We start from the raw sequence: 13,464 nt of genomic DNA, 5'->3' as shown, positions 1-13,464 counted from the left end.
TCCACAGCATGGGGGTGTGCAGGACCAGGAAAGGAAAGGAGAGTTTCCCTCAAACCTCCATCTCCCTCAGGGCACCGGCTCTTTGTGCCACCTGTGCGCTTACAGCCATGCCCTGCCCTGGGAGCCAGCCCAGCACCAGCTCTGTCTCACCTTTTTGTGCAAGGCTGTCCCCCAAAAGCAGCAGCATGATTTATGTAGCACCCTGTATGCTCGACTGTCCTGTGGCTCAAAGACAAGCTTCCCCTTACACCACATTAACCCCATCTCTCCAAGTTCCTTCATGCATGCTCTGAGCACCCATTGCCCCACACCTCAGCCGTGCATCCCCATCTGTTCGCCCTGCCCCGAATGGGGCAGCCATCACAGTGCAGCAGCCTCTCAAAGGAAAAATTAATCCATACAAAAGATCTTTTTAGACGCCAAGCTCAGCTCTCAATTACAGTGCAGGCATGTTTCTTCCCAGAGCCGAGCAGGCATCTCAGCCACCCAAGGAACCAGTTTCACCTCCCCACCATGGGCCAGCTGGGACCAAGGTATCACCACTTTGCAGTGCATCAGCCATATGATACCTGCACAGAGCAACCTTCACAGGAGCAATTACAGAACTTAACAGAAGCTCTGTCACAGGCTGTGGAAGGCAGCTGCTGGGCTGGGGACGCTGGAGCCCAAGATGCAAGCAGAAGACACAACACTTCTGCCCAGCCAATAATGGGTGCTGCCCATGCAGCACAGCATGCCCTCTACTTGTCCCCAGGGCATGATTATGCTCCATCCAGGCAGGGATTTGGTTGCCTGGGTTGGAGCAGGTCCCTTTGCTGCCCTGCTTCAGCAGAGAAGGACAGAGCCTTGTAACATGAGTCCCAGCAAAAGTGAACCTCCTTGCAGGAGTCCCCTATCTCTGCTGGTTTTGGAGGCACCATCTTTTAGTGCTGGGAACAGGGCCAGTGGAAGCACTCAGGTAGCCTAAAGGAATTATAATGGTCCCAATCACCAGGGCAGGATAAGACCCAGAGCCCCTCAGACCCCAAGAGGGGTAAAGACAGCTCTAACAGCTTTGCAGTTTAGCACCATATGCCCCCATACATTACTTGTTCTTAAACAAAGCTTCCACAGGGTCCTCCGTACCTTTGGTTTGCAGGGGAACCACAGCCCCTCCAGGCCAGCATACTCAATGAACACAGGGCAGAACCAGAATCCTTATTGACATTTTTACTTCTCCTTACAGGGCTCCACACTTTGTTTCTATGCACACAGAGGAGTTTACACAAGGAGCTCCAAACAAACACAGATCATTGAAGATTTCTTTAAAGCATGATCTCCCAGCCATGCACAGCTGGATAAAATGCTGTTACCACCTCCTCCAGCTCTTGCCTGGCAGCACTGGGATACAGCCCATGCCAGCCAGTCCAGCAGACTTTGACAGAAGGTGAGAGAGAACCCATGAGAGCTTGCCAACCCTACCTTACTCTTTCAGCCCTCCTCCCAGCACTGCAGCCTGGTTCACAGTAACAGGAGCTCAGGTTATGGACCAGATGCTTATTCAACATAGGCAGAGTTCCCATCACCTGAAGCCATGTATCTCCTGGCAGCAGCCAGAGACAGCCTAGATTAGAAGTCACCTGCATGTCTTACATCTCTGACCATCCTGGCAAAAAGCTAGCCAGATTCTGACAGCCCCCACACAGCTCAGGCAGCAGCAACACAGCTTGTTTAGCTTCAGAAGTTCAGCTCAAGCAATTTGTGTCCAAAGGCTGTAAGCCTATCCTGTCAAGGTTTAGGGCTGGGCTGGTCACTAAACCAATGACAGATACTCTCTAATAACCCCTCTCCCTCTCCAAATGGGAAGGGAAAAGGGAGTACGGCAGAGACACTTGCAGACTGGAAAAGAAAACAGCTTTAATAAAACAATAATAGGACTTTGTCAAGCATTAGGGCTGGGCTGGCCACTGAACATTGACAGATGCTCTCTAACCTCTCTCTCTCCTCAAAGCAGGAAGGGAAATGGAATAAGGCAGAGAGACTTAGAGGTTAGAAAACTAAAACAGCTTTAATGAAACAATACTAGAAATAATAAGGAAATAATAAAAATAGTGAACTACATACAAACATACAAATCCAGTATCAAACCTGACTCCCCTTCCAATAGCAATCACCACTGATGCTGCAGAGCAGGCAGCACTGGGGGAGTCCCAGGCTCAGTGGCAGAAGGGAACCGGGTACTGGAGCTGGATCCAGAAATAGAGATCAGGATCGAAGGCAGAAGAATGGATGGAGTCTTCCACAGACACTGGCCACTGAAAGAGAGCTGGTAAGTCCAGACACCTCAGCTTTATACTGAATATGATACATACAGAATGGAATGCTTTATTGGTGTGGTTTGGGTAACCTGTCCTGTCTGCTCCTCCCTGGAGGTGCAACTTTACTTCCTTGTTACCCTTCTACTTCTCAGCACCTGCAGTGTGGTGCACAAGATTCAGCAGTGACCTTAGTTACTACAGGAGCAAGTATAAGCAAGAACCTTTCTGCACACAAGTCCTTGGGAGTAACTGTAAACATCAGGTGTTATCACTTCCAGTAGCAGATGCTGTCTGCAAAAACGTGCCGTTAACTTCAGACAATGCAGTCTCTCAGAATAGACTTAGCTGAAAAGTAAAATCACTAAATAATTCATTCTGGTTTAGCACAAACCAGCACAGCCGGGCAACACAAACTGAGCATTTTACACAAGCCCACAGAAATGCTACCACCTGCAGCCCAGAGCAAGTCACCCCACTTGGCAAAAGGCAAGTCAGCTCTCCTTAGACAAGTTATGTGTGCTGCTTACATGCAAGGCTCCTTTACGCAGCAAAGCCAATTTCTGCCAAATATAGGACCATGTAAGAGCAGTCAGCTCCCCTCCTCCTTTCCCCACCGCGCATCCCTTAAGCAGGTAGCACGGTGCAAGGTTGTCTTTGTGCCCAACACTGCCAGGAGCCCTGAGTCCACCCCATTTAAATAAGGACTCTCAAGGCTGCTAGGGGACACAGGACAAGCTCTTGCAGGAAGACCAGCTCTTTCTCAGAGAGCAACATTACTTCCAACACCCAACTCTTCCTAACGAATGTCTCCACGAAGAGACTCTTCCTTTCAAGCCCACTAAAAGTTCAAGGTAGCCTTGCTTCTGCTCTCCTCAGCTACCCCTATCAGGGCCTAATAAACTAGGACCATGTAACAGTGACAAATCCATCAGCCACCGCTGCCAATCCATACCTGGTGTGGAATCAGAATTAAACTCACTCAGACTAAGATAGTAATCAAATCAGTTTAATATATAGTCAACTTATTGTAAATGCATCTGAATCCTACAGAGAGGTAGGAGAGTCGGGGCATTTCACGAGATTAGTTGCAAGTGAGAATGTGCACATGGGACCTTCCTCCTGGAGGCCCAAAATAACCAGAAAATTGTGCTTTTTGAAAGGAATGCAAATGTGCTGGGACAAGTATAGGCACCTGGAGTAACAGCCAAGGCCTCCTGCTGACCAACAAATGAAGAAGCTTTCTCGCTTTTGTCTATACTAAAAGAAAAATAGATAAATGGAGAGACAGAAGAACCTAGCTCTGTGTGTGTGAAGGGTATTTGGTCAGGCAGGAGCAAGAAAGATGTCGCTTTGGCCCTTGGTCAGGATTATTATTTGCATTGCTTTGGACTGTTACCACCCCAGGGGTGTGTGAGAAGAAACATGTCATCCAAGAAGAAACATGTCATCCTCCACCAAGTTTTCCTGCATCAGCAGAACAAGAGCAAAGCTCTGGAGCAAATGAAGCATCTGGAGTGAAGACAATGGTGTCACCAAGCATTTGGCTCATCTTCTGTGGCAGCTGAAGCAGAAAGTGGCACCTGAAGCAGAAAGTGGCACCATGGTGGTCACCTCATGGCCTGAGAAGTGTAGAGTCCTGCAGCTCTGTGGGAAGGCACTGTTCACGGGGGTGGTCAGGTCAAGAGATACTAATTCTCAAATTTCGCATAAGGGTTCTCTTCCTTGAACAGGCCTAGAAGAGAAGAAAGATTTGTTGAGACAGCAGCTGCAGGCAAAAGAAGGGTCTCTGCATTCCCTACAGCCCCCCACCACTGCCACAGATCATCATGCTCGATGTGCAGGAGCCTGATTGCTCCCTGAACCATGGCCACCCTGGGAGAGCCCCCACAGCAGGCAGACAGACGAGACCCCTCCACCAGTTCCAAGTGACTGGCTGCTTCCTGCTTCCTTCCAGGCTCCTGTCCCCCTCAGGCAGGTCCTCACCCACTCAGGGCCATGGGACTCACCTGAAGGATAGTCCAGCGCTAGGAGGAAGGCTGTGCACTCCCCAGCACCATGGGACTGAGCCGGCTCCCAGGGAACTGCTGCTAGCTCAGAGAACCAGCTCTGTGGTCAGGCCGGTGCCCAATCTGTGCTCCTGCAGCTGTGTGCACCTGGCTCCCCACTCTCCAAGCGGAGTGTTTTGTGGACTGACCACAGGGCTGCCAGAGTGCCATGCCTGAAGGGCAGCAGCCTTACAGCTGGTGGTATGTCTATCAGCTTCTGCCTCTCCCGTCCAGTCAAACTCCAGCAGCTTCTCCCACATAAGTTTGGAATATGCAGGTCCCAGAAAGTGTTAAACACTCCCTCTTCCCTGCCGAAGGGAGCAGCACTTTTGTGGGGTCACACACCATGACCCAAGCATCTCTTCACTTGCTGCCAGAGGGCAAGAGAGCAATTCACTGAGACAGGGGAAGGAGCATCTGTGTTATCCCTACTGGCCAGTTTTTTTTCCTGCAGCTATAATGACAGCAAGGAACACAGTCATTGAGGCTGCTCAATCTAAAGCTTAGTTTGATTTGCTCGTGTCAGCACTGTACCATATTTTCTTCGGATTTCATCATGCCGTGATTTCATCTCTGCTCTCCTGCAAGAAGCAAACAGAAAAAGCATGAGTCGGTGAATGGCAATACAAAACCAAGCAAGAGGAGCTACAGCTCCTTGCTTCTTCCCAAACTAGGGAGCTCTGGGCTGCCAGGTTTGCTCAGACCCCACACTGCCCACCCCCCCAAAGCACTGGGGACCACCAGAGCCCATGCACATCAACAACCCTTTGGGAGTCAGATATACAACACTGCATCCATGAGTCACCCCAGAAAGGTGCTGCTAATGAGGTTTATGTTTGAGCTACAGTTGAAGCAGTTACTAACTGCATGTATCGAGCCCCATATGCCTCCTGGCATCACATTTGACAGTACAGGCAGGAGCCAGATCATCCTGCAGCCTAAGGCAGTGTGGCTTACTCACAGGGCAGCAGGGCCTGTGGGGCAAACTCACCTCTCCTCCTGGCGCACTCGCCTCTTCTCCCGCTCCCTGGCTGCTCTCTCGTCATCCTTGTCTGGCCTGACAGATAGAAAAACCCGTTAATGGCACTCGGCAGTCAGTTCTGGAACAGCACATGGCTGCTTCTGAGCTACTCCAAGAAAACAGGGAATCCCTCTGATACTTGCTTTTTGCTCTTTTTCTTACAACAGCAGCAGCAGCAGACCCCCAGCATGATAAGGATTGTTCCTCCCACCACAGACATTGCAATGATCAGGGCTTCAAAGTTCACTGAAGGATTTGACAAAACACATTTAGTACATAAATACACGTCTGCCTCGAGTTACAATGTTCACAAGCATACAGCTATTTTCACAAACATCTTCAGTCACTGGACTGGAGATATGCATAACAACCTGGTAAAGTAAGATAAGCATCATTATATATAAATATACCAAGTGTTGGAACCAGCATGTGTATGCCAACTGCGTATATCTAGCTGCTAACTATAGTGCCCAGTTACTTGTATGGAGAAAGTCAAGAACAAATGCACTCAGGTCAAACTCCTCCAGCAGAAACAGGAGCAAAGGTGTGTTACTCACTAGCCCAGATGAACAGTAACCTATCAAGAAAAAAAAAAAAAAGGGGGGGGGGGGGAAGAAAAAAAAAAAAAAAAGAGACCAGTGCTGAGGAGCAACCTCCAAGAGAGAGGTCACAGCTTGGCATTGAAGTTACCACCCATAGGAGCCAGTCACAGAAGCCATCTAAGATTAGATAACAGTGGACTGAAGGCACTTATGGGTGTCTAGAGTTCTTGGGTGAGAGACAAAGCGAGGCAAGATCCATTGGGATTTATAGGCTTGGGGCCAGCAATGATGCTGAAGCAGCTGAAGGCAAAGGGCTGCTTCATGTACACCACCACCACATCTCCCCAAGGCCTGGGGGCATCTGCTCACCCATGCATAGGGCAAAACAAACTGGGACATGGTGGCTGAAACAGCAGCCTTGAGCCACAGCCCCCAGAAGGCAGCAGTCTTATTTGGCTCTTGCAGCAACAGCAGTAGAGACACTACCCGAAATAGATACATCGAGACATCACCCGAAATCCTTTGCAGCAAAGAGAAGTTTCCTGGTATAATTCAGACTATTCACAGACATGGGTCTGCAAAAATATTTGCTTAGTAGCCATTTCACACACAGCAGCCAAGTTACAGAAATCCTAGTGCACTTGAGCCTTCTCAGAACACTTCTGATTCCCCTCTTCTCCACGCGGCTCAGACCATGTGCCCAGTGGAAAGTCTGAGCACCACACATGGTGCATTTGAGGGCACTTCAGAAGATGCTTGCCTGTCCCTTCAGTGCAAGGACTCAGCAGTAGCAGGCTTACTGGGGTGCTCCAGGCCAGACCGACTCCACCACTGAACTTGCTTTCAAAGCCTCCAGCTCCTGCTCCCAGTGGAGAGCTTCATCACTGCCAACAACAGTGCCACCTGACTCTCCAATCATACTGTGTCCCTACCTAGGCTACTGTGGCAAGCATCATGCAAGGAATGTGGTTCCAGACACCAGCTGCAGACAGAGTATCGACCTAGCAAGTCACCAGTTGAGCCCAGAAGTTAGCAAGCCATCAGCTTGCAGACACTTGCATTTTTCCCCACAGGTGCAGTCTTTCCAGCAGTCACCCAGCAGCAGGGAAGTCTGCAAGTTCACATTCCCAGTAAGGCTTTGAGAAAGATTGTATTTGAGCTCTGACTGTCTACAGCACTGTCTTGTCTCAAAGCAACATGAGGCTTTCACTGGCTGCACTGCAACAAACCCATGGATTAATGTAGGGGACAACCCAAAAGCCAAGGATCAGAAGTCAGCCCAATGGGGGTGAGACAAACTCAAACATGCTCTTCAGTTCAAAAGGGAGTTTCTCCACCAGCACATCTGTATTGGTGCTTCTGAATCCTTGGCTTACAAGGTGAACCTGAGGTTTCGATCACCCCTTCCCAGAGAGGTCCATAATAGAGCACCACGTGCTACTCCACCTGATGATAAAAGCTTAAGCCACACACACACACACACACCCCCCAAAAATGCAGACTCATTTAAGAGCTAATCTCGCACAGGACTAATCTCTAAAGCAAGTTTTACAAGTGAAGGAATACATTCTTATACAATGAAACCTTTTGTGAAGCTGCTCACATAAAAACTAGCATTTCAAGGTCTTACACAAGTTTCAGAAAAACATACTGTAGTACTCACAAAGAGGAGATTCTTCTTCCAGAAGGTGTGGGAGAAGTTTTAACTCTTATGGGTAGAGAGAGCAAAGCCTCAAACACAATAAATGACAGGCAACCATAATTCAACTCCAAGTTCCCCATCAAGGGGACAAGTGAGAGAAACCAAGCTCCAGCTTGCTTCCTAGCTGCCCCAGACCCCCAAAAAGCTGACTCCTGTCTGAGCATGAGCATGCACTGAGCTAGGTCTAAACAAGACACTAATTTCTCCAGTAACCCACCAAGAAGCAGAGCACCTAGGAGGAAAGGCAGCCAATAGAGAGCCATCAGCCAGAAAATGCTCCTGAAGGTGACCTGGCTGCAGGCAGCCAGCTGCAGCACAGCTTTTGCAGGGCTAGTTTGGGAAGAAGGTTATTTTCTCAAGCAGGTAAGATCTGAGCAGGACTGCAGCATGCTCAGCATTAAAAGCCCATGCAGGCCTCCAGAAGTCATCTATCCCATTTCTGGTTCCAAGAGCTCCTGTGAATTTTAAGAGCATGCCTGGGACAGCAGCCATACTGCTAAAGCTGAAGAGCCCACAGCCATGCAAGGAAGGATGCATGGGGCGCAGAGTCAAAAAGTGAGAAATTGGTGTGCACACTCTGAGCAGCAGGAAGAATTGTGCAGGACAGCTGCCCATGGAGCACCTTCAACTCTTGTTCCTAGGCACTAGCCACACTTTGAAGTCTACATCACACCAAAACATGAGGAATATATTTAAAGTAGCTATAGCCCAATGGGTCCTTCTTGCCAGAAGGCAGGAACTGCTCACACTCCCCTTTCTCACTCACACTTCAAGAAATTTGGAGAACTTTTATTGACTTCAGCCTGTCATTGCTACACCATCAGTAAGAAAAGGAGGAAAGGGAAACGTCCCATTACCACTGGCGTGAGAGGCAGTTGGTGTCAATTAGCAGCAAGCACTAAAGGCAGTCATTGCTCAAGCACAATCCACTTACCCCAGCAGACTCCCCAGCGTGCAGACTGCAGCTCACAGAGGTCAGCCGGGGGGAGGATTCTTCGGACAGGATACTCCATGCACCTCCCACTGCTGGCACACCACAGGCACTGGGACACAGGAACAGTGTTGTTGGTGCACAGCAGTGCTGCCAGTTAGCCATGCTGTGCTTTGTTAGCTGGAGCAACAGGGCCACTGCCATCTGCTCTGAAGGACCACGCACCACCCAACAGCAATGGGATTCTCAAGAGTAACAGTTGTGTTCGGTCAGCACAGGTTGTGTGATGCTTGCTTGCACCAAGAGAGGCAGGCAAGGAGAGTGCAGATTTCTAGGCCGAGAACCCTTCTCCTGGCTTGCCTGACGGTAGTCATCACCAAACCCTTCACATTTGTTCTGCACAGCATTTTTAGGACAAGAAGAAATCCATTGAGACAAGACACTCAGCACAAAGCTGATGAGCAGGAGAGGTTTGTGTGTGCTATCACTAGTCTTTCCCAGCCAAACTACGTGAAGCAGATTTGCACCCTCATCTCCTCCAACCCTCAACACCAGCATTCGGTTGGGTTTGGTCAAACTGCTTCTGACCAAACTGGTTCTGGCTATGTCAGCTGTGAGATCTGACTCAAGTTCAAGTTTGCCGATATCAGAGATAAGGCAGTAGATGTTGGCAGGACATGGTACACATACCACATCCACCCAGTGCCACAGCACGCACAGACTGGTGGAGGACCAGCCACTCAGTTCCCTCACCATGCATGTCCCCCTGACAGTATCTCCCATCCATACACTGGAGTTCAGCAATTCCATTATTTGACTTGAAAAGTATACAACAAAACCCAAGCATTTTCTAAGCAACATCTTCCCAGAGCACCAAGGGGTATTTGCCCTCTCACCCTCACAGGTGGGTGGCATTTGCAGCATGCTCAGGACAAGGGCAGGGGAGCCTGCCCCCCTTTTCAGGAGGAAGACTGTCCTGTAACAGCCCTGCAAAGACCACACTACATTTACAGGCATCACAAGAGGTTGGAAGTTTTACTGCTGTTACTTACACTGACATTTCTCAAACACTCCTCACAGGTCCTGTTCGTATACTGGCGACAATCTGCAGGAAGGAAAAAAAGACACCTCAGTAGTCTGAAGAGATTCTCAGCGGTTTAAGACTCCAGGCTCCTCAGAGTCCGCTCCTGCTCTCTACTTTGCCTGCTCCCAGAGGTGGTCACTCCCACTGGAGCAGCAGCAACACAGCAGCATATTGCTGTTGCAAGAGCTGCCAGCTTCAAAACACAGTGTCATGGTGGAAGGCTTAAATGCTAACGAATTGTAGAATCATAGGTTGGAAGGGACCTTTACAGGTCATCTAGTTCAACTCTCCTGCAGTAAGCAGGGACACCTTCAACTGGATCAGGTTGCTCAGCGCCCCATCCAACCTGACCTTGAATATTTCCAGGGATGGGACTTCTACCACCCTCTGGTCAATCTGTGCCAGTTTCACCACCCTCACTGTAAGAAAATCTCTTCTTTACTTCTAGTCTAAATCTACCCTCTTTTAGTTCACAACCACTACACCTTGGCCTACCACAACAGGCCCTGTCAAAAAGATTGTCCAAATATTTCTTATAGGCCCGCTTTAAATATTGAAAGGCTGCAATAAGGTCCTCCACAAGTCCTTTCTCCTCCAGGCTGAGGACCCCTAACAGCCTTTTTTCATAGGAGAGATATTCAGCCCTTTGATAATTTTTCTGGCCTCCTCTGGCCAACAAGTCTTTCTTGAGCTGAGGACTCCAGAGCTGAACACAGTACTGCAGGTGGGACCTCACCAGAGCAGAGCAGAGGGGCAGAACTACTTGCCTCAACCTGCTGGCCACACCACTTTTGATGCAGCTCAGGATACAGCTGGCCTTATGGGCTGCAAGCAAACACTGCCAGCTCATGTCCAGCTTTTAATTCACCAGTAATCCAAAGTCCTTCTTGGCAGGGCTGCTCTCATCCCCCAGCCTGTACTGATAACAGGAATTTCCCCAGCCCAGCTGCAGGACCTTGCACTTGGCCTTGTTGAACCTCATGAGGTTCACTTGTGCCCACTTCTCAAGTCTGTCCAGGTCCCCTTGGATGGCATCCCTTCCCTTAGGTGTGTCAACTGCACCACCCAGCCTGGTATCATTTGCAAACTTGCTGATAGTTCACTCAATCCCACTATGACATTGATGAAGACATTAAAACAGCATTGGTCCTAGTATGGAACTCTTGAGGGACACTACTTGTCACTGATCTCCATCTGGACATTGAGTTGTTGACCACTACCCTCTGAATGTGACCACCCAACTAATTCCTCATCCACCAAACAGTCCACCCATCAAATCCATTTCTCCAATTTAGAGACAGATGTTGTGGGGGACCATGTCAAAGGCCTTGCAGAAGTCCACACAGATGACACCCATAGCTCTTCCTTTGTCCACTCATAAGTCACTTCACCACTGAAGACCACTAGGTTGGTCAGGTAGCACTTGCCCTTGGTGAAGCCATGCTAGCTGTCTCAAATCACCTCCCTATCCCTCCATGTGCCTTAGTATAGCTTCTAGGAGGGTCTGGTCCATGATCTTTCCAGGCCCATCTCTCAGGTGAGGCTGACAGTTCAGTAGTTCCCAGAACCTTCCTTTCTAACCTTTTTGAAAATAGTTGCCACATTTCCTTTTTTCCAGTCACGAGGGACTCCACCTGACTGCCATGACTTTTCAAATATGGACAACTGACAACATCAGCCAATTCCCTCAGAACTCCAGGATGCATCTCATCAGGTTCCATGTAAGTCAACTGCCTTGCCTGTGCTGACCCAAAGCCCCGAGCCATGAGTTACAGTGTCTGAATATCATTTCCCTAAAAGCCTGAGCACCTGCTGTGGCAGGGGGACAGGTAGTGAGCACAGCTGGGGTCAGTCCAGAAGGATGCTGCAAGGGCGAGGACAAGCACTGGGGAGTCAATGCAGTCCTGTATCATCACATGACAAAGCAGCTCAAGCAAGTGAGCCCCTAACAAGGAAGTTACTAACAGGAAAAACAGAAGCATAGGAACACAAACGGGGACACGCAGCTATGGTCCCCATAGGAGTATGTACCCTCCTGCTGCACACAAAGGTCATACCTTGCCCCAGCCAATTCATCCAAATCCTCCCTCAGGAGCAAATGCTCCAGGTGACGGAAGCAGCACTGTACTCAAAATCTGCACCTGTGTTCTGAACCTGTTTCCACCCCCATTTGGCAGAGGGACACCCCTGCTGTATAGATGCAGGCAGCTCTCAGCAGTAGTGCCACCGTGGACAATGGCATCCCCTGGGAATGCAGGTAAACTGGGTGAGGGGAACAGATTAGGTGAGAACACAGCACAAGGTGGCCCAATCCAGCCACCTTCCTGGGCTTGCCTGCAGCTCCTGGCAGCACTGGCTCTTCGGGAAAGTCTGCAGGATACCTGTCTACTATTTCACTGGTATGCTCCTCAAGATCTTCAGGAAGGGTGGTATGCCAACCCTTAAGGATCAGCCATTTAAACCTCACCCCTGCCTAAAGAGTCTAAGCATCAATCTGTTTCACTGTGGTTTGTAAAACAAAAAAACCCCACACAAACCCATTTCACTGACTATTCAGTAACTGAAGGAAGAAGGATCACTGCTTTGCTGCACCTTAATCAGGAAGAAAAAAAAAAAAAATCAGTCAGAGGCACTTGTTTTCCACACTCACAAGCAGCAAAGCTGCATTCTCTCTCTCCAGCTGGCAGGAACCCACAGCTGTGACCCACTGTCAAGTCACATGCTTTGCGCAGTCCTCCAAACAACTGGGCAATTTATTAACATAGCTCAGATAAGTGTGTTTACACACTGCCCAGAGGAGACAAGCTGTATCTTCCCTGTTCCTCCAGTCAAGGCCAGAAAAGCTTCACAATGCCCATGCTGCCCTGAGACCTGCTCATGAGAAACAGCCCTCTTGCACCTCAGGAGGCCATGAGCAGGCAAAAGGAGACCCTGCAGCTGTAACCAGGCTTCCTACTAACACTCTGCTTTCCTCCAGGGTGTTCCTTTTCCTGGCACCCCCAGCTGGGGTTAATTCTCTGATCCATTAAGTCAAATCCACTCTCTTACAGCTGTATGGGAACAGGCAGTTTCCAGGATCTTGCAGCCCTTCACAACAGGGATTTTGTCTCAGGGGACCAGAATGGCATGGGAAGCACAGCAGCCCTTGAGGACAAAACCTGGAAAGCAGCTCTTACTGTACTAGAAGCTCCCACTTAACACCTTTGCCACTTGGTTACAAGAGAAGTGAATGGCCCAGCAAAGAGCAAAACACATGTTGACCCTCCCAGTCAGGGCCACCAGGTAGCAGTCAGAGGGCTGGTCATCACCAGGAGAATAGTTCCCAGCTCTGAAAAGTGGACAGAGTTCTTTGGACACTGTCAAAGGGGGCTGTCCCCATCCTTTGCTAGAGCTTCTCTACCTGACATGGCACCCAGCGGGTTATGCTACATCCTCTACCCATCAAGGAGAAGCAGTCACCCTTCCACTGCTCCTCACTCTCATCCTGATCTGATGGTGTCCATCTTCTTCCTGGTCTGAAGCTCTCAGCCAGTTTCCCCTGTCCTGAAGGGGGATCTCCTCCAAAGAAACATGGCCTGGCTGCCCAGCAAGTGTCCCCTGCCCAGTACAGGTACCTAACTCCTGCCTGAGACCTGGCTGAGCCACTGGCATCATTAAGTACATAGTTACATGACTGCAGCAGCTGCAAAGGTGACATGCAAAGCCTCTCTTGCAGCACACCATTTTCCAGGCCTCAGAGGGATGCGCCAGTGCACCCCGCCGCGCAGGACCGCTCCCTGCGGAGCTCCCAGCAAGGACGGGACCTGCCCTCCCAGCTTCCACCGCCCGTCCGCACCCCAAGA

The 13,464-nt window shown here is 49.7% G+C and overlaps 1 protein-coding gene across 1 annotated transcript; it reads right to left on the bottom strand.

The window, feature by feature from the left end:
• Window positions 1-3,985: 3,985 nt before the first annotated feature.
• On the bottom strand, window positions 3,986-9,643 carry PTTG1IP (pituitary tumor-transforming 1 interacting protein; the record flags this gene model as incomplete). The annotated part of the gene is made up of 6 exons (XM_009879104.1): window positions 3,986-4,029; window positions 4,877-4,923; window positions 5,334-5,399; window positions 5,507-5,609; window positions 8,542-8,650; window positions 9,591-9,643. Coding segments are annotated over 6 exons (422 nt in total), but the record flags the coding sequence as incomplete, so codon positions are not given.
• Between the last annotated feature and the right edge of the window lie 3,821 nt (window positions 9,644-13,464).

This window comes from Apaloderma vittatum, unplaced genomic scaffold, assembly GCF_000703405.1.
Source record: "Apaloderma vittatum isolate BGI_N311 unplaced genomic scaffold, ASM70340v1 scaffold31751, whole genome shotgun sequence".
Classification (NCBI taxonomy): Eukaryota; Metazoa; Chordata; class Aves; order Trogoniformes; family Trogonidae; genus Apaloderma; species Apaloderma vittatum.
Note: the sequence above shows the minus strand (reverse complement) of the source record. Positions and strands in the feature narration are given on the sequence as shown.